The following is a 21,560-nucleotide window of genomic DNA, read 5'->3' on the forward strand; positions in this document are numbered from 1 at the left end:
CACAGCCTGTGTTGTTTGTGCCGCCTGAGCCGTCATGGTCTCGGTCAGGGTATGAATGACTTCCATCATAAAATCCCTTTGCTCCTGCCAGTTTGCGGGAGCAGCAGTAGAGGACGAAGCACCTCTGCGAGTATACGACATCTACATCGCACATGCATTTCACAAAATTAGACCCTCTCCGATCCTACCGCCATAGGGTTGATCACGAGCAATAATCGTTTATGTAATCGCACCAAAGAATATTGAACTATACTTGCAATCAATTACACAGAATTTACATAATTTAAGTAAAAGTATTAAATGACCTTACCAGTGAAGAGGACTGCTTTGGAGGACGAGTCACACTTGTCGATGCTTCAGGACAAGGCTCATATACTAAAAATAAAATTTAGTACTCAAAAGATGACAGAATTGCAAGTCTTTATGGTACGCTCTGATACCAAACCTTTAACGACCCCAACTCATACCTTTGAAAAATCAGAATTTTTTTTTTCTTTAAAACAGTGCAGAAAACTTCCCAGAGATTCGGGGTCCTCACAGTTCCAACTCCAACTGGATAGCCAAACACCATAAACGAAATTGCAATTATCATCCATAAAAACCAAACCAATTTCTTTATTCAAGAGTTAAGAATTAATCTCAAGGACAATGTTCTACTCAACAGAAAGTAACATAACCACTGACGGAAATAAGTAAATGAAAAGAACACTAGACTGAAAGACCAAAAAGAAATAGTCACTCTGTCTACAAATGAGGCTGTCAAAACTCAGTGTGACTCTCGTGCCCTTCCAGTAGTTGTCGACTTCACTGATCACCTGTTTCTGCAAAAAACCAATAAAGTAGGGTGTCAGAATCGAAATCCTGAGCACAACTACTTCTTAATGAAACAAGTGAGATAAAAGGTTAAGATAAGATATCATGCAACAATTAAGGGAAATACATACAAGACAGTTTATAGCATTTAGGAATTTATTCATGCAACAATCATAAATGTTAAGCATGCGAAGACAGTAAAGCAGTAGCAAGTAATAAAACTTTAGCATGCAACAAGAAATAATCATTTCACACTCACTATCATGTATTGATTGAGGAAACCATTAAAGTATACATGATCTAATGCATAACAGGAAAATGCATGATTTTTTTTTGTGCAATGCATGAATCCCTTTATTATCTTTTATTTAAATATTTTGTTTCCATATGCATGCCCTATTAAATGTATACAACTTTAAGTTTCTCTTTTTAATTACTGTTGCCCGCGGATACACCAAACGGGTACAATCCCCGAGGTCAAGTAGGTTCCCAGGGTAGCTAAACACAATTTGTATTTTATTACTGGGTACCAACTTAGTCATCGACCGAATCACCTTCGGAACATTAGACCTCCACATCTAATATTGAGGACACAAGGGACACCCCACGCCCACAAGTGTCACTTCCTTGGTACCAAAACAACAGCTGTGTCAAAACACACCACCCCCAGGTAAAGTGGTGGACTCTCCCTAAAACCGTGGCCAGGAGAAAGAACCTCAATATCGAGTTCAGGGGGGAAAATTAAGCACACAGAGTTTTGTATCCTCACAGTCTCCCTAAGACCGGATCTCTAAGATCCCCATTCCCTATATGGGTGATCCCAGAAGGTATATTACACTGTGCTTTATTATTATCTTTTATTAAAAATAATTCCTTAAGTTTTGCAACACCATATGCAAAAATAAAGATAAGAGCTTGCGTCTATCTCGCGAGAGCCATCACAGGACTCCGGCCCGTGGAAACATGTAGAACAGTGCAATAAAACAAAATATTAGAAAAACATGATCTTTGCAATGCATTGAAATGTATATGAAAAAGCAATCCCGTAGCTCGGGCTTATCAAGCCCTCGACGAATTTTCGATCACCGAAGCGCCATATGCATAAACCATAACATGTTATATGTAAAGTAAATCACATACTTTCAATTTGCACATTTTTCAAATCAGTTACAAACTCATAACCCATAAGCATAACCACAGAAATTTCCAAAATTTCTCTATATGCAAACTCAAGTTTATGCATGTTTTCTTTTAAGTGGGTTTCCTTACGTGCATACATATTTTCCAAACTGTGTGTCTACTCATGTTGGTTGCAACACCTCAACAAGCGTCGCATATGCACGTCACTATATGTTCTTGTCATGTGCATGCCCCCTTGTAAATGCATGTGTTTTGTTAAAAGAAACATCAATATATATGTATTTTCACATGGGTGTAGCTAGCAATAAAATGGGTTTGTTTGCAATAAACATAGGCACATCAATACAACTACTACAATACTACGTGACAGTCAAGTGCAAAAGTTTAAATAAGTGCATGCTTGTTGTTCCAGGATTTGATTCAATCAATGCATGTCTGTACGCGCCCATCATTAACGCTGATGTGCATGCTTTAAAGAAATATTTGTTTGTCAGTACTTCAACACCCATCCCATGTCCAGCCAACACCCGGTTGGTTATCGCAGCGTGCACACAGTCCCCAGTCCGGACCTGTGTAGCCTGTCGAGGCTGGACAACATAACAGCAACATAGGAACTTAACAGAAATATTTAAACTCTATACATATCTCACCTTATATATATATATACATATATTTCCTTTTTCTTTGTTAAACAGCCACAAACCCATAGTTAAATATTTTATTTTATATTATAAATATATATATATATACATATAATTTTTTCTTCTTATCTAAAACACCCAGCCCAGCCGACCCTGTCGGCTGGGTCTAACAGCATATACACAGGCCCAGTTTGGGCCTGTGTATGTTGTCAGGAAACCACAGCATACTCAGACAGAAATAAAATCATATTGATATTTTATTTAATTTTTTTTTTCAATGGCAGAAAATCACAGGCCAACACCCAGCAGACTGGGTCAGCTGAGCCTGCCGTGGCCTGGCCCACAAGAGCACAACACATCGAAACAGAATATTAACATATATTTTTTTATTTTATTTTTTTTATTGTAATGCATCAACACATGCCAGCCAGCCAACAGGTTTAGCTGGGCCTGCCTCGACCCTGTCGTAGGCTCGCCTAGCACCCAGCCAACTGGGTGTTGGGCCTGGCGCACCCTGCCAGCATGTTGGCAGTCAGCCGAGTGCTACTCGACTGGGTGCCAGCCAACCAACAGTAACATAGAAGGAAAACAAAAAAACTGTTTTTTTTTAAAGAGTAAGTCCAGCCCAGCCGACCCTGTCGGCGGGGTCCAACAACACATACACAGGCCCAGTTTGGGCCTGTGTATGCTGTCAAAAACAATAACACCAGTGTCAACGCAGACACTTGGTGAATATATATATATATATATATATATATATATATATATATATATATATATATATATATATATATATATATATTGTTGGAAAACAATGAAAATACAGAATATGTAAATGGGTATCAGTGAAAAATCTTGGATCCACTGCTCTTCCATGGATTTCCATCAAAAGATGCATGGAAATCCAATCTCCACCCGATTTCTCATTCGTTTCAAGAAGGGGTACCCGTACCTTTATAGGAGAACACGAGTAGAGGCTGCAGAATGTGCTAGGGCTGAGCTACGTTGCCTCCACTCTTCTTCTACCTCCTTCACTCTCCCTTTCTTTCTCCCCTTTTTTTCTTCTCTCCTTTCCTGTTTCTCTTTTCTGTTTTATTCTAAAGCCAAATGAGGGAGAAGGGCTGCCCCCCCCCCCCCCCCTTCCCTTCTCTTATTAATAGCTGGAAACTCTCTAGCGAGAGTTTCCAGAATTAGGTCTCTCTCTAGGGAGTTTTCAGATTTTTGGACTCCTTTTTTTTTTTTGACTTTTGACCCCCTTTTAATTAGAGAAGAGGGTTAACCCTAAACCCTCTTAACCCAATCCCGAAATTGATAAAAATTAATAAACTAATAAATTTATTTTTTTGAATTTACTTATTCTTAAATATTCAAAAGCTTCCAAAATTGGCCATGTTGACCATGGAGACTTTTTATATGATGTTAACCTCAATTTAAAGCTCCCAGCTGAATTTAAAGTCATACATAATGTTGAGCTTGGATTTGGATCCGGATTCGGATCCAAGATCCAAACCCATACTCATACAAAAATTTGGATTAAGACTTGTATCAACTCCAGATTTTATAGGACCTAACTAGGACCCACATCCATAGAAATTTGGATCCTATGCCTTGGATGCAATCCGATCCAATTTCGGATCCGTTTCAACAAACTGCTAAAATTTTAGAAAAACGCGATTTTCGGGCCAACCGAAACTCAAATTTAGAAAAGTAAAATACCATTGCGCTCAGAATTTCGAGGCGCATTCAATGATATATTACATGAATATCAAATTCCAAATTTCGCCCGAAAATAACCTGAATTTCGCTTGAATTTAAAAGTCGAGATTAAGACTCTTTACCACGTTCCGATTGGCTCGCCTCGACCTTGTCGATGAAACTTGGGTCAAACCCAAACTCTAAGACATTGGTCTAAGAATCGGGCCTCAAACGATTTTCTTACCAGACTAAGATCCAAAAACACGTGATCTTACATATGCACACGATTATGAAATATGCGTGTTGTGATGTGGCTTGATTGCTTGTTTGCTCGGTAGTTCAGTATGCTACTCATTGAGCTATGCACGTCTATCGAGACATTACTCTAGTTGGTTAAAATGCTTACGCGGTTCTTTGCTTAGTAATAACTAGCTTCTCATACTAGTTAAATGGTTATTCATTGGCATGCATCTCTTATGATTGATGTGATTGCATACAGCTCGTAATCTACGAACTGGTGGCAACTAAGACTGATGTAGTCGTTTCTCTTATAAGCTACTTATATATTATGATATAACTGCTATCGTATGATTGCATATCATGTGTAGCTTATGAATTGCTTGTGATACAATAACTTGTGCCTTACGATTAATGTAGTTACTTGCCAATGGGTTGAACCATCTAATGGTAATTGTATGTATTGCGAGCATTGTTATGAACGCTTATCTTATACAATTGCTTTGTTATGACTATTGGATAGAGTTAGTCACTCTTCACCTATAGTATCAGTTGGATCGTTATTGTTGTTTGTTTAGCACTATGGTCCTTACTGCTATTATATTTAGCTGTTTGCATTACTAGAGTTTTGCTTACTCCACAACACGTTTGGTTGGTTTTGCTAGTCTTGCTTTTTCCTGCTTGATCTTACGAATATCTTGCTTATTGTAGTATTTGTACATTCTTGTCTTTTACACCCCTACTAATCTGTTGTGAGACTGACCCATTTCATGTGCAGGTGGCGAACAAGTTGAGACAACTTGCGATGACACGATGATGTGATGCGTTCAAGGCGAGCCTCTTTTCCTGACGTTGCGCTCTTGAAGACACTGTTGGTAAATGTGGTATAAAGTTTCTTTGAAAGCATCTCTTCTGATTAAAACTTTTGATTACTAAAACTGTATTACCAAAACTTTGTTCTTCTTTTCATTTCAATGAAATATATGTTTAAGTTGTAAATCGGTTTGTAAATGGGAATTTGCGTTGTAATGCGCCCAAGGTCCAGGGGCTTTTTATTTCAAACATAATTCCCCGCTAAGCTTCTGTTTCAAACTCTTATAAATGATTGATTTCAAAGTTTTCAACATTTTCATAAAAGGTTTAAGTCCACGATTTTGGGGCGTAACACAACCTGTATCAAAATTGTGAACCACAACATTGTGAAACATTATACAAGCAAGCAGGCAGTAGAGACGTTCATCTTTGAGCGGATACACATTCTATCTATAGAAAAAAAATCTCTATGGACATCCATGTCCAACACCTAAAGCTACCGGGTGGCAGAAACTACAAAATTCTGGAAAGGAGTAATCTGCATTGTGTAGACCAAATAAACCATTTATACTAATAAATTTACAATATATCCCTCATGATATCAAGTATACTTATCAAGTACAAACCCTTATCCGAGAGGCATTTAGATGCAAGTCAAATACACAAGCAAACCCAAATATTAACACCCGATCATGACCTCTGGCTACAATAATTTAATTTAAGAAAATGTAATTATTGAAGTTTGAATGAATTTGAGAATTTGCAATTAAAACAGAAATAAATGCATCAAAGGATCTGACAAAACTACCAGTTTAGAATAGATAAAAAGAATCTCTTACTAGTTTGATGGTTGAATCTGTGCCCAAGCATCTTGCTCATTTCAATTTAGTTTCACTCTCCACCTACCATATACTAATTGGTCAATTGTTCTCAAAAACCCAAAAACCAAGCAAACCTCAAGAGTACACATCAATTATACAAAAAGCTCAAAATGCAATAACTTAAGAAATCACATTTGTGTGAGCTCCAACCCCATTTTTCTATGCAACTGTGATTGCTTGCTGTCCCGACTGTCCTAGCTTCTTCACAGTATTGTTATCTTTGTTCATGAAATCCTCCTGGTTGTAGATAACTGTTATGTATAGCGAACAACTGAGACATCGAGCAATCGCTTCCCCCATTTCTAGTTCTGCTTTTGTGATTTGAAACAAATCACCACAAGGACAAGGATACGTGAAAGCATTAAGCCCTTCATTCCACTCCATATCCTCGATCTCAACATCATCATACGACATTATGCTCCCAACTGTAGAAAAAAAACAGAGAAAGAATACCAAGGATAAACACAAAGAATGAGACCCTTAGTGTCAAACCCAAGCGAAAACCCTCAACTATGATCCCTATGAAACAAGAAGACCATAATCTAAGTAAAAAATTGGCACCCATCAAACTCAAAATTCATTCAGAAAAATAAAAATAAAAATAAAACCGCAAAAAACGCAAAAAACACAATATCTAACACTATCAATTAAAAGACAAGGACCAACATGAAGATGACCATAGAAATAAATTAGTGCATTTGGATATGGGAGCCAATGGTGCATGCTAGACTTATAACCTAAAGACAACCTTATCCACCTTCATAGAAGAATGTGGATATGGTTTAACCCCAAACCAACTCATATTCAACCCAATTTCACCTCGGGATGAGGTTAGACCGAGAATGTTAGATGGTTCAAAACCCGATTTAATTAGATATATTACCACGTCCAAATTCAGCAGGCATTTTGCCCGTGTTGGATCCAATTTTTCATGAAATTACATTCAGGTTCTTATTCTATTTGGATTTTGAAAACCCACACCAAACCCAACTGTATATATTAAACGTTCTAGAAGGGGCTCGTTAGATCTAAATAGATTATACTGGACTAGGCCTAAGAACTGTTAGGCTTTACACTCATAAAGCAAAACATAGGAACATCTCTTATGAAACATTCATTTTAAGGAGTAAAGAAGACTAAAAACAACCATCATTTAGCACTACTAAGCCAATGTTATCTAATTTGATCCTGTAAGATTTGCAAGTATGCTAAATTTGGATGTAAAATATGAGAAGCTTAGGATTTGGTTTGATCATATCATACCCTATAATAAACGATTTATTTCCACATGTTTGAGATTGACCACATTTGGATCATGAATGTACAAAAGCATGCAAGAAACACAATTGAATAAAATGGAAAAGAAAGAGAATACATGAGATTGTCATTATTGATGTAGGCCTACCATATCCATTATTTTCTTTTGTGGATCCTTCTCATCTCCTTTAGTTTATTTAATTTATCCTCTTAAGGGAAATTTGGTTGTAAATACCAATATTTAACATTTTGTCTTAATTTTTTTTTGGATATATAACACTATGCCATTTTTACTCTAGAAAACTTAAACATTTGGTTATGCCCTAAAATATGGAAAATCCACATCTTAGGTTTGCATATTCTTGGTTCCTTACCTAAAACCAGAAGTGTTTAACTGAAAATCTAAAGAAGAATCCAGATAAGTTCTGTGAATATTTGGGTGATACAATCTCCCCTTCTCTCTCTCTCTCATACAAAAACTAAGACTAGCAATGGTGAACACTCTGATGCCACAATCATGACCGTTATCCTAAGTCACATGGGTGCGGGTGCAGGTGCGGGAACCTTGGCTGCGGGGGTGCGGCAAAAACAAATTATATATATATATATATATATATATATATATATATATATATATATATATATATATGATATTATTTATATAAAAAAAAACTCGAGCATTAACAGTTGGAGAGTTAGAGAAATTTATTCAGTAAGAATCTTTTGGAAGCAAATGAGACAGATGAGGACATGACACACCGTGAGCCCCACGGACCTGGTCGGCCAAGGGTCCTCCTGGCAGCTTTTGTCCCATGGCCCCCTCATCGGCAAGAACCTGCGAGAATGCGTACTGCTGGGAATGTGGCAGTCTCTGTCGCGCCTTACACTCCCACGCCCATTAAATGCTGAGGTCCATCCGTGGGCCCCAATGACGACCCAGTTCCACTCCCACACCACCCTACTCCCTACTCCACAACCGTCCCTCGACGTGGCCATCTGACGTGGACGTCAAGGAGCTTTGTTGTAGATTTGGACCAACGAGGAAAGATGAATTACAGTGGGCTCCACATCATTCCTCCCCTCTCCCTCTGTATACATATGCGATATCACCCTCCGTTAGAAGGGAATGATTCTCTTTCGGTGGGGAATATTTTCGATTGAATCATATTCAACGAGTTTTAGCCCGGAAAACTGTCGTGCGCCAGACCCTAATTAATGGTTAAATGATGAAAATGAAGAATAGGAGGTCTTGAAAGGGCGCATTAAATGCATTATTTATAGTTTCATGCAGAAAAATTAACTGGAGATATCAACTTTAAACAAAATGTGTGATTCAAATTATTTACTCATTTATATTGACGTGACGTGAACTACAAACTATGAAGTTGGAATTAACTTTTACCTTCTAACCAGATGGCAGATGCTCGTTTTTTAGCTTCTACCAACTAGCAATCTACATGTCTTTTGGAAGTTATTAGCATCCGAATGAGAGGGTTAAAACCCTCGCATATTTCAAACCCCCGCAGCCTCCCCTTCTTCTGAGAAAGGAAACCCCTTTGGGGTTTCCTAAATCGGGCGTCCCCCGAGCCTTCAAATAATCGCAGAGGGGGGGGGGGGACCCTCACCGCCTGCGCCTCCCTCCTCTGCCTCATCTCCCCTCCCGATCGCCCTCCTCGTCTCTCTCTCAATCGCTCTCCCTTTGCCTCGTCTCCCTCGACTCGCTGGAGAACCGGTATACTCCTGAACACCACCAGCCCCTGCGTGCGTCTGCGAGCTCAGCGTCATCCCCTCTCCTTCCTCCCGACCGTCGTCGCCGTGACCTCGCAGGTAAAAAGCCTCTCCTTACGATTTTCCCTTTCGGTTGGGTCGTCGGAGAACCGACAGAGGGTCGACAACCTCTGTCGTGCCCTCCCTCTCTCCTCTGTTTCCGATCAGGGTGTCGGCAGGAGGTCGGTGGCTCATGCCGCCCCTGGCCCTCTCTCTCTGTGTCGACGGAGGGTCAGCAGTCCCCTATCGTTCCCTCCCTCTCTCCCGTGGTGCGCCGGAAGGCCGGCAAGGAGCCGATGGCCCCCTGTCGTGATCTTCCCTCCTCCTCTGCTCCTTGCCGGAAGGTTAACGCACCCAGGGTCGGGTTGACCGCACCTGGTGCCGCACCCGCACCCGCGTTGAATCGCGTCGACGCGGGTGCGACACCCTGCTAGCCGAATCCCTATGACATAGCCGTTATCACATAAATAAATAAAAATTAGTAAAGGTCTATGATTGTGGAGTACGAGCACTAAGAACACCAAGAAAGATGATTGCTCTAGTGCTACAACATGCAAAGCAAGACAACAACACAACTCTCATAAGAGAGTTTGTTATCACATAAATATGAAAAACCAACAAAGGTCTTTGAATACTCCTATATTTAGTATATGCAGAACATTTTGAATATGTAGACCAGTGTTGTGAGAGGCATATGCCTCAGTACCTAAAGCGTACGCCTCAGAGGCGAAGAGTAAGCAAAAAGTATCAAGGCGTTGTAGTGAGGCGTTTGAGTCTCGAAGCGTACGCTTCACAAGGGTGAAGCGTACGCCTCGCATCGAAGCACGCTTCGCATCTAAGGCGTATGCATCATGTTACTCTTCCCTCTTCGATGCGTGGTGGAGTACCTGGAGATGACGGAGGAGCACAGCCACGGCAATCTCGTCGTCAAGACGGAGGCGTTCCTGAGCTAGACGTTGTCAAGACCCTGAGCTTGTGCGAGCGGCTCCTGCCGGAGGCCGAGGAGCTCGGCATCACCAGGCGGTGCATCGAAGCCATAGCGATTAAGGCCGCCACCGACCTGTCCCTCTTCGGATGGCCGGCGGCGGAGGGGACATCCGGCAATCTGGCGAGCCCTAGTGACAATGTCCCCTGGAATGGGATTGAATCCGACCTCCAGCAACGAGGACCGGTGAGGTCTGCTTGGTGGTTACCTCATTCTTATGCAATACAAACCTGCTCAGTTGAAACCGGTCGCTGGTGCAGGAAAATTTTCCAATGAGGCAAGGGTTCTGGAAACGACGATCTCAGAAGTTCCAGAGAAGGTATTACTTGATAAGGTATCCTTCTGCTTCTTGATTTTCTTAGGAGATGAAGGCTCTTAAACTGTTATCAATTCCCCTCTGTTGGCCTGCAGTTCACAGACTCCACAAGCACTGGGGGCGTTAGACTGTGGTGGGACCTATGTTTAAATATCCATCGCTGAAGCAACTACAATAGAGCCATCTCCCTCTGTAGATTTGGAATCTTGAGGAGTTTTATCGTTCTTCTCAAAATCATTTAGGACCGAAAAATAGTTGGTTCGATTCTCTCTGGGAACCTTTGCTTGAACAATTTTGGGTTTTTGATGCATCTTCACCTGGGTCCACTCATCTTGGGAGGCAGATTGAGGAGTCTCATAGGAATCAGATTTCTGAGCAGGACAGGTCATCGCCGAGTGGTTCATCGACCCACATTGAGAACAGAACTGTATCTTCTGTGCGTACACTATTTCTTGCTGAAAGAAGCGTCCATTGAGAATAGCTATCTCAAACTGTGGCTTAGCAACAAAGATCAGTGGAACTGCCACGCAAATTATGGCAAAGGCACATCTATCCATGGTGCGAGTGTAGGCATCGATGTCCCCTGGAATGGGATCGAATCCGACCTCCGGCACTGAGGGTCGGTGAGGTCCGCTTGGTGGTACGATGAGCTCATCGTTCTGGTTTGTATTACATAAGAATGGTTGTGTCCCGAGAGCATCGAGGGGTCGTTGGTGTGCTATGCCAAGAAGTTAATCCCGGGCCTCTCGCAGAGAAACCGGGCACCATCCTCTCACTTTGTTTCCATCGCAACAGAGGACGAGCAGAGGGAGCTCTTGGAGACGGTGGTGAGACACATGGCGGCGAGGAAGAGCAGCAACCCGACGACAACGACGAGTTAATTATAGGAAAATACTATTTATTTTATATTGTCGTTTATTATTAGTTTTTATTTAAAATTTTTATTATTTTATTAATATTATATATATTTCTTATTTTGATCATGAAGCTTACACTTCGACGCCTCGCTTCATAACAAGCTCAACGCCTCACTTTGCCTCAACGCATTTAACAACCTTGATGTAGACACATCAATTTTGATGAGGTCATTTCAAAATTCTGCTAGCTTAAACTTTTGGACTCTAAAAAGGCATCTTCCAGATTTTTGTCCAAAATATCAATTAAACTAGATGATCTTAGCTTTCCAATAAGCTAAAAATCAGGTCAGTACAATATCAAAGTAGAAAATTATGATGAAAACAATGTAACTTGTTTAATGAAAATCTTATTTTCAGGTAAGTTCCACTTAGAGTGCATTTTTAACATTAACACGATTGAATTTGGTTTTGCACTTAAAAGATGAATTAAAGTTGAAGAATGTTAGCTTTTCAACGCACCAAACGGTGTCTTAATCTAACATATGGATAGGAAGTTATGACAAAAACAAGTTACTCTACCATAATGGATCTTAAGTACGACCCAATTTAAGTGTAAAGATCTAAAATTCCATTATCCAATCCGTAAAAGACCTCTATAAACCCCATCCACACGTACCATTTGGATATAAACCACCCAAAATCCTATCCTTGTCTCCATACAACCCAAAAAAATAGAATACTTTTAAATCCTATCCTACCCAAAGTCCTATCTCAAGCATAACTCTTCTTGGATGAGTTTTTTCTTCAATATGGATAAGAAAGGATTTATTTGGGTTGAATTCAAGCCAAAAAAAAATTAGATTCATATCCCATGGAGAATTCTATAAATAGAGGCTCACCCCTATAGTTTGGTACATGCCTGAGTGCTCATCTTGTAGAAGAAGCCTACTCAAGCTCTGCCTGCACTCTTTTTTGAAGCTATTGAAGAACCCTCGTACCTATGCGAAAGTGTTGTCGAACCAAAAAGGAGCCTGAAAGAACTAAACAGACCCTCAAGTCCGAAAAAGGTACTTTCCAGATCCTTGGCTCATTTATCTTGATTTTATTTAATCTGCCAATCCATACTTATACACGTTTAATCTTTATTTGCATACCTGAATCCTCGGTTGTGTGATTCGAGCTACAAAAATCGAGAAACTTTCTAAGCTTTAGCTTTTCTTTGGGCAAAGGACGGTCAAGACTTGCAAACAGCGTCTCTACATCTTTCAAAAGGGATTTTTAGCGAAATCTAGGTAAGTCAATCCTTCCCCTCCACAAAAATTTTATCAACATAATCCTAAAAAAAAATAAAATCAATTTATTCATAGTGAACAAGGAAAGATGTGACCTCCTCCCCGCTTCAAGCTTGATAAAGTTCTGCTAACACAGTTGATACAACAATCTCATTATGATCCACTCCTGCATCCAATCATCTATTCCGAGTGCATAGGAAAAAAACACTATGGTCCAAGAAACAAAGTCCTCCACAAAATCACAACAATGGTAATAAGCAAGGACAGAAAAAGCTAAGCTAGAATAGAAAGTAATCATGGTCTTCCTTGACATGGTCCTCTTTCCTTACATCAAAGAGCTGTTCTGCTTTTGCTGGCTTACAACCAATAGCCCCAGCAACTACATCTCCGACAGGTATTGTATTGAACATATGTTTTCGCTACCAATATATTCAAAAGTATGTACTAATCAATCAAAGTAGTTTAGAACATGACCAAAATAAAATCACCCTTCCTGACGCATCCATGGGTCTCTCCTCCCAATCTGAAGCACATCATAAACGTGATCCAAGCTGCCCATATCCCTTGATCATGGCATTTAACACACGAAAACATTGTTCTTTCTTATGTGAAATCAGAACCAAAACTTCATAATTCACCCTCCTAAAGTGCACCAAGGAGTTGGTTTATTACAAGGACACATGCTGAATACCGTTTGTGACAATCACGGCACAGATTACTGACAATTATATAATCTTTGAGCATCTTTCAACAAAAGAATATTGGGTTTATGCAGCAATGACCTAATCTAAAAAACAAGAAAAGGTTATAACAGAAGAAGGAGCTTCAATTTAGCGCAGAAAACCTAAGAAATCAAGCGCACACCAAATAACAAATCATACAACACGGTGACCACATTAATTTCACAATCATTCAACTAAAAATAAACAAATAAAAAAGAAAGCAATATTGAAATTAACATCTAAGTCTACAGAATTCATAAAAATACAAGACTTTTCGTCAAATTAAGGAAGTTTACATCCTTCTTTATGATAAAAATTTGACAAAATGCCAAAAAACAATACCTTCATCCAAAAATTAGATAAGGAACACAGGAGCCGGGCATCTAAAAAAGTAACAGAAAATCAACAATCAAGACCATGGTGATGAAATGAGAGAGAGAGAGGTACCGTGCTGTGATTAAACTTGTATAGAGGGTACAGAAACGCTAGAGAGAGAGAGAGAGAGAGAGAGAGAGAGAGAAGCGTCGGCTTTCCAAGAGGAGACACGATGTCCCGAGAACAAATTCCAGGTAAGGATGCTAATGGGTCGGATATGTCGCTTCATCATTGATCTATTTGGAAAAGTGGGTTCGGTTTTGGGTCGGGACCCGAATAGGATATCAGGTGCAATCCCAGGTTCGGTTTTAATATGAGTCCTGGTGGTATTGGATCACATGAGTTTATTTTCTAGCCAAATCCGAATCGATACTATGTTGATTCCAAATCCAACCTAGATCCAGGTATATCTTATCTGGAACTTACAAAGTTACGATGTGGCATGATATGGTTTGGACCAGGTCAGAACTTGAACCTGTTTATATTCCTGTTCCCAGTTTTGGTTTTGGTTCTCTCCAACTTCCTAAATTGTAAGAACAAAAAATTTCAAGGTTTCTAAATTATCTTAGTTTGTGCATTGGTTTTAAGCCTCGAACGCTTGCATCTGGGTCTCGATTCTGACCTAAATTGACAGGATCCGATCCATATAACCAGATGGCTGGCTGTGGCACATAATTAATTTAGAACATATATAATTTGGCCATGACACATAGTCTTGCCATGTTACATCTTATGACATGTACAGACAACATTTTATTATTTTTAATAAATTTTAAACAGTTTAAACAATATTTCAATAAAAACTTTTATATATTAATCATAAAAAATGGTTTTTAAACAATTGAAAAAATCCGTGCCCATGTATCGTATTTTTAAAAAATGTGCAAACTTGGGTTTCTTAATTCTTACGTGTCTAGCCAAACACCCACAAAACGCAAGGGCAGAAATGGGTCCAATCTAATCTGATTTGGGTCGAGTTAGATTAACCCAATAGTGCTTCATTTCATGTTTATTGGAAATTAATAAAGTCTAAAGATCCTAGGCTGGTAAAACCTACTAGGGTTTGAGCTAACTCAAGTTCGGACTTGGGTTAATTTCTATTGGGCTAACTCATTATGGTTTGGGTTGAGACACGTTATATTAGGGGTGATCGGTTCCAGGATGGATGGTTCCTATCCTAGAACCCAAAACCATCCGATAGGGGCCGGTTTCGCAAATTGCGAACCGTGAACCACCCGCTCATTTCATGAATCCAACCAAGAACCGAACCACCGGTCCGGTTTGATTCCAATTGGATCCCGGTTACGGTCTTAATGCTTACCCAGTTTTCGGCAAAGAAGTTAGGTTTTACCTTTTTTGTAAATGGGACTATAACCATAACATCTAGAAACATCTTGAAATAGAACATTTTTTGTAAATAGAACCTCCTAAAATCATAACATATAAACCATAATATCTTGAAACTTCACAAAGATCAGGCCACAGGTACACAAAGGGCCTTGAGCGGGGGGGGGGGGGGGGGGGGCATCCTGAAATCTATTACCTTATCCTCAAAGTCACAAACAAACAAAAAATTCCACAGCAAAAAAGAAGAAGAGAAAAATCCACTGGAAATCTATGTGAGGCGAGTAAGAGAAGCACTAAGCTCAGTGACATGAAGCCATGGTATCTTGACGCCTCTGTTCAGTCTCTATTTGAAACTTCTTCCACCGCAATTTTGGCTTCTCAACGCCTCTGTTCAGCCTCCTCTTCATTCCCCTCTCTTCAGCAAGCAAGCAAGCAAATGACATAAATCAACTTGAAAGAAAAGACCGCTCCAAGATGTAAACCCCTGAAAACAAAACCACATTTAGTATAGATGATTACTCAACAGTAAACATCAATTTTGTATTAGAATTACTAGAAATGGGACTAAAATAATAAAATAAAAAATCTCACCACATATATTCCTTCCACTTCAACTTGCAAACTCTTACGTATTGTTAATCTCTGCATTAACATCATCCATATCTAATGCAAAGAAGCTATTAGATAAAACATTCACTTATTAAACATATGAAAAATACAAGATAATAAAAGATATGGACTTACCCAATTCAAACTTTTCCGCATTCTCAATGCACTCTTCAATAATGCACTCTTCAATAATACTCGGCTCAAGAACCATTCTCAACCAATCTTGAGTGCAAATCAAAGCTTCCACGACTCGAGGAGTTAAAGAACTTCGAAAGCTATCCAACACATGACCAGATGTACTAAAAGTTGACTCTGAAGCAACGGTAGTTACGGGAATAGACAAAATATCCGGAGCCATCAAAGATAGGATTTTGAACTTTTGGCCAACTGTTTTCCACCACATCAAAATGTCAAGGTCACGAGCTTCTTCATGTTCAGCTTTAAAATATCGATCGAGCTCAGTTAAGTCACCCTCAGACTCTTTTTTCTCCTCGTCAATAAAGATATCATACGACCTTTTCACACGGAAATTGAAATCTTTCTCTCAGTTACCCATATTGCAATTAGGATCGCCACTATTACCAATCACCGGTTCACCACCCAAAGTTTTGTCACAATAACTAAGAGAAGATTTCTCATAGAATTTAAACAAAAGCTCAAGGGTCAACTTCGTCTCATTAAACATCTCATCGACTTTAGCACTATCTTGATAAATGAGTCCATAACAATGCCTCACATACTTCAACTTTTTTCTAGGATCCAACACCACCGCAATCAACACCATCTTATTCATTTTTTCAAAACCCCCATAATATTTGTCAAACTTATCTTTCATTTTTGCACCCATAGCTTTCACTGTAGGATCCATAGCCTTCGGCACTGCTTTCAAATAATTATACAAAGAAGCTATCTCATCAAAATACTCAATAGAAGTGATATACAAACTCCCAGACATCCTCTTGGTGGCATCATCAAATGTTTCCAAGAAATTGGAAAGGATAATGGCATTTTCCCAATCAACACAAGTCGGAGTCTCAGAATTAAGCTCAGCAGAGAAAGAAATATCATCTTCATCCATCTTTTCAAAAGCTTTTCTTAGCTTTAATGTGGTGTCTAACATCAAGTAAGTGGAGTTCCACCTAGTGCTAACATCAAGACAAACTGAACCCTTATAAGTGGTCCTTGTACTCTCAATGTAACCTTGAAATGTTTTAGCACTTGTAGGGGAACTCCTCACATACCTAACCACATTTCGAATACGTGCAATAGAATCACGTACCTCAGCCAAGCCATCCTTCACAACCAAGTTTAATATATGAGCTATGCACCTCACGTGTAAGACTTCACCATCTAGGATCAATAGACTCTCTTTAGAAAATTGCCTTTTCAAATGATCAAGGGCAGTATCATTCGCACTAGCATTATCCATAGTAATTGTGGACACCTTTTTCTCGATACCCCACTCGTAGATGCATTTCTCAATCACTTTCCCAATATCCCTGCCCTTGTGACTAGAAATCACTACAAAATTTATGATCCTTTTGTGCAATTTCCAATGTTCATCAATATAATGTGCAGTTAGACACATGTAGTTCATATTCAATGGAACTCCATGTATCGGTTGTAAGTGCGATCCTAGACTTGAGCTTACGAAAGGAAGACTTCAATACTTTTTTTTCACAAAAATACAACTTCATGCAATCTCTAGCCATAGTAAATCGCGACAAATGCGTGAAGAGAGGTTGTAACTTATTGATGAAATTTCGAAATCCCATACGTTCAACCAGTGAAAAAGGTTGTTCATCGATTATAATCATCTGAACAAGCATTTTTCTACAACTCTCTTGATCAAACTTCCATGTGGTTAAGACACATCAAACTTCCTTGTGGTTAAGACACTAGAAGCACTGGTATTTCCCTTTGTCGCTTGAGTCCCACCTACTCTATGTGATGTAAACAATTTCTGCTTCTTGTCTACATTGGCGGGATTCTTTCTGCACTTTTTCACATGCTTCAACATATTTGAAGTACCATGATCAACATGGTATGAATATTGGATCCCACAATAATTGCATATCATCATAACTTTTCGGTTTGTCTTTTTTTCGCCTTCATGAAAATGAAGCCAAGCTAACGATTTTTGCTTACTAGGACAAGATTCAGATTCAGTTACCTTGTTCGTGTCGGCTGACTCAGCAAATCCTTCTCCATCTCCTGATTCCATTATTGGAGTCATCGCACTATTGCTATTCTCCATTTCTATTGACATGGTAACAGATCCTGAATGAAAAAATAAGAGCTTGGTATGGTCAGTAATAGAGGTGACCAATCTACATTTAAGATGCTACCCTCTTATCATTCTACTTTGCAGCCTTCTTTTTGTGGCTTTTGATATTGGATGTGATTAGTTGAGGTTTAGGCATTTTCCTCATATTCGTGGCTCTTTCAAATGTGTTGAAATGTGTTCTGCAGAAGCAAGGAAACAAGTCATGGATGCAACAGAGAGATTAGGCAACAGAGAGATTAGGTGGCAAGTATAGCCTCAATTTACATCCTCAATGTACCCATTTAATCGTCCAGATATCCTTTTATTTAACTCATTTCAGCTTTTAATTAGATTTTTTTTCATTCGATGACTAGATCAGTATTTATTAGGATACTTGATGGTGATGCATAGCTGTAGTGAACTTTCATGTACCCTTTGCTTTTTGTGGAGTTCATGACAGTTATCTTCATTGTTAGTCTTAATCTTGATGGTGGCTACAATTTTGGCATATGGAAGTTTGAGCATGCGTTGAAGCATGGACCCAAAAATGGTCTCTTCATCCCAAGCCCAAAGCAAGTCATCCGATCAAATACACAACAAAGCCAAAATCGAATGACAAAACAACCCAACGAACACAAAGTGACCTAGAAATCAAGAGCTAGCACGAAACAACCCATGAAACAACCCGACAAAAACCTTGATTCAAGTGAGGACTAACTACTAAAGCAAGCAGTGACGACTTACAGGAGAGAGAAGCGGCGTTGATGACTACAGGAGGGAGAGAGCCAAGGAGAGACCGAAAGCAAATCGAGACTAGAGGAGCGCCAAAGAGAGACTGCGATCAAGACCAAAGGAACGTTGCGGAGAGATCGGTCTCGAGATTGCGCCAATGCCGAGAAGAGGAGAAACTGAGATCATGACCACGCCGAGTAGAGACTGACATTGAGAATGCGCCGAAGAGAAAACAGATCATACGCCAAGGAGAATTAGCTGAGACTCAAGACTAGAGGAGGACTGAGAGAAGGAGGCTGCAACGAAGGTTGAGGAGTTGAGGGTAGGGTTTTTTCTTTTGGACTGAAGAGATGGGCCTTCGGGCAAATGAATTCATTTTCAAAAATATAAGTTCATATTATATATAGGACCGGTTCGGTTGAGTGGTTCTCACCCGAAACCGAAAACCAAACCGGTACCCGCTGGTTTTGAAAAATTAGAACAAAGAACCGAACCATACCCGCCGGTTACGATCCAAAATTAGCCGGTTAGGTACGGTCCGGTCCGGGTTGGTTGGATCGTGATTTTTTTGCTCACCCTATGTTATATACTTAGTCTTGATGTAGATTACTTAGTATCTTATCATCAATGAAACATACCATATAATCTGATGTAATTTTAGTATTTTATCCCCACACCACTTAGGTGGGGACATCTTAAACTGTGACATAACCCAAAATTTCAGTATATCAGTATCATCAAACCTACACCCAGCCCTATACCAACTTCATGAGTCAGGCAGATCGAGTAAACCCATTGGTCATTTGCTAAACCTGTGAAGGCAGGGACTATTTTGCAAATCTCTAATAAGGTGGGGAAAATTTTGGAAAAAAACCCTAATATAAAATACGAAAAAAGCAACATGCGACATGACACGTGTTGACACGACACGTGTCTTTGTCGGGTAATTTAACAAGAAAACTGTTTCTTTGCATTTTTTAAGTCTTTCTTCTCCCCTCTAAGAGGAAAACTGTTATTTGCATTTATTATGTGGCCCCCACCATATATTTCTCATGGAAATGTTTGTTAAAGAGGCCCCTCTCTCATATGAAACAAATGCTCCTAAAATGACATGGTAAAAAGGCACATGCAACATGAGAAATCCAAAAAGGATCCCATCCTTTAACATAGGTTGGGTTTCATCCTATGTCAATCCTAGCCGCCCAGCTGAAGCATTTGGACAGTTAGGATCAGTCTACATCCAGGTGAAAAATGTGGACCAATCGTAGCCATTGATGGGATGGTTAAAATTCAATGTAGGAGAACCCATCCTGTATCAAATGAGAAATCCAATGGTCCAAGCAGCCCCTTTTTATTCTTTCTTTGAACATGATAGACTATATGGGCACGTTTGGAAAGGAGAAAGATGGGAAAAATGATGTAAAATATAAAACTTTGTACAATTTTTTTTACCTTTCCAAACGAGAGACTTTTCTGATGAGAGAGTTTTTCTAAAAATTACACTTTTTGATAAGAAACATTATTCCATGGGGGTGGAGAAATATTTTTTACCAAGAGAAAATAAGAGAAAAAACTTTTTTTTGAAAAAGTTCTCATATAAAAAAACTCTCATGGCAAAAGTTTCTTTTCCTATTAGAATTTTTCTCTCTTCCAAAGTGCCCCATATGCAAAAAGGAGAAACCTGTCAACCCATATTTATACGATTTTGTTAGACCAACATTGGAAGTGCATTACACTATGTTTCAACTTTTGATTTTTTTTTTTTTTTAGGAGCAGCTAGTGCACGTCACCTTGTGTTAGACATTGCAGGTTCGAACCCCAATGGTATAGTTGTATAGCTGATAGAGGTCTGCCTAACCTCAACTTTCCTTTAAAAAAAATCAAATAAACTGCAACAACCGTACGTACGCCAGGCATAGCCAATCTTGGGAGTGGTTTCTCCATGTAAATATCAAAGAAAAAACTGCAACTTCACTTTTGCTTCAAGCCATGCAACTGTATCTCTTCCTTCCAAGATTGGCTGAGAAATTGGTCGGTAAGATGTTAAGAACTTTTTCTTTTTAAAGTGAAATGATGATGCCATCATTTTTTTCCCTAAAAAAAAGTTACCTCTTTTATTTATAAGCTTGAAAATGTGGAGTTTAACGAACATTCTATCGTAAGAAACATCAGAAACTTTCACTTTCACAACAAACCTATCTCCACCTTGCATAAGCAATCACAAATTTATTATAAAAAGAATCCAAGCCCTCGAGAGTTTTATGCTGCCAGGATACTATAGAGCTAGTGCGACTAGGTCTATGATCCTGGGTCGGTTTTTCCAAGTAAAAGTAAAAAAACAGTGCAGCTTGCTAGCTAGGATTGACTAAGCTCGTGCCAAACTTTTACACAGGCTTTTGATTTCTTTGTTTTCTGAAACATGTAAAGTAAAGAACGTGGGACAAAAACCTGAATCCTCACCAACGAGGGCCTCTGCTTGTCTGGTAGGAGCAGCTAGTGCATGTCACCTTGTGTTGGGATGTTGCAAGTTTGAATCCCAATGGCATAGTTGTATAACTGGTAGGTGTCAGACTAACCCCAACTTGGCTTTCAATAATAAAAAAAAAAAAACTTGAATCCTCTTCCACAAACAGATAAAAAAAAAATCACCACCTAACGTGTACTTTTTTTGCCTTCTATTTTCCTTTACAATGACAAAGCTAAAATAAATAAATAAATAAATTTTATATATATATATATATATATATATATATATATATATATATATCAAAGAATTGACATTCTCATTCAAGCTTGTACTTATATTCTTGCTACT

The 21,560-nt window shown here is 39.2% G+C and overlaps 1 protein-coding gene and 1 long non-coding RNA gene across 2 annotated transcripts; both read right to left on the bottom strand.

Annotated features, from left to right (window-relative positions):
* Positions 1 to 6,150: 6,150 nt before the first annotated feature.
* LOC149831940 (uncharacterized) lies at positions 6,151 to 13,970 on the bottom strand. Its single transcript, XR_016433067.1, has 2 exons — positions 13,864 to 13,970; positions 6,151 to 6,645 (listed from the first exon to the last, which is right to left on the bottom strand). It is a non-coding gene; the product is annotated as an uncharacterized LOC149831940 (long non-coding RNA).
* A 2,321-nt stretch (positions 13,971 to 16,291) lies between these two features.
* On the bottom strand, positions 16,292 to 17,335 carry LOC149831941 (zinc finger BED domain-containing protein RICESLEEPER 1-like). Its single transcript, XM_090013117.1, has one exon. The coding sequence runs from the start codon at positions 17,333 to 17,335 to the stop codon at positions 16,292 to 16,294; it is 1,044 nt and encodes a 347-aa protein (XP_089869243.1).
* Positions 17,336 to 21,560: the final 4,225 nt, after the last annotated feature.

The sequence above is a fragment of the Nuphar pumila genome, chromosome 7 (genome assembly GCF_984573655.1).
Source record: "Nuphar pumila chromosome 7, dmNupPumi1.hap1.1, whole genome shotgun sequence".
Classification (NCBI taxonomy): Eukaryota; Viridiplantae; Streptophyta; class Magnoliopsida; order Nymphaeales; family Nymphaeaceae; genus Nuphar; species Nuphar pumila.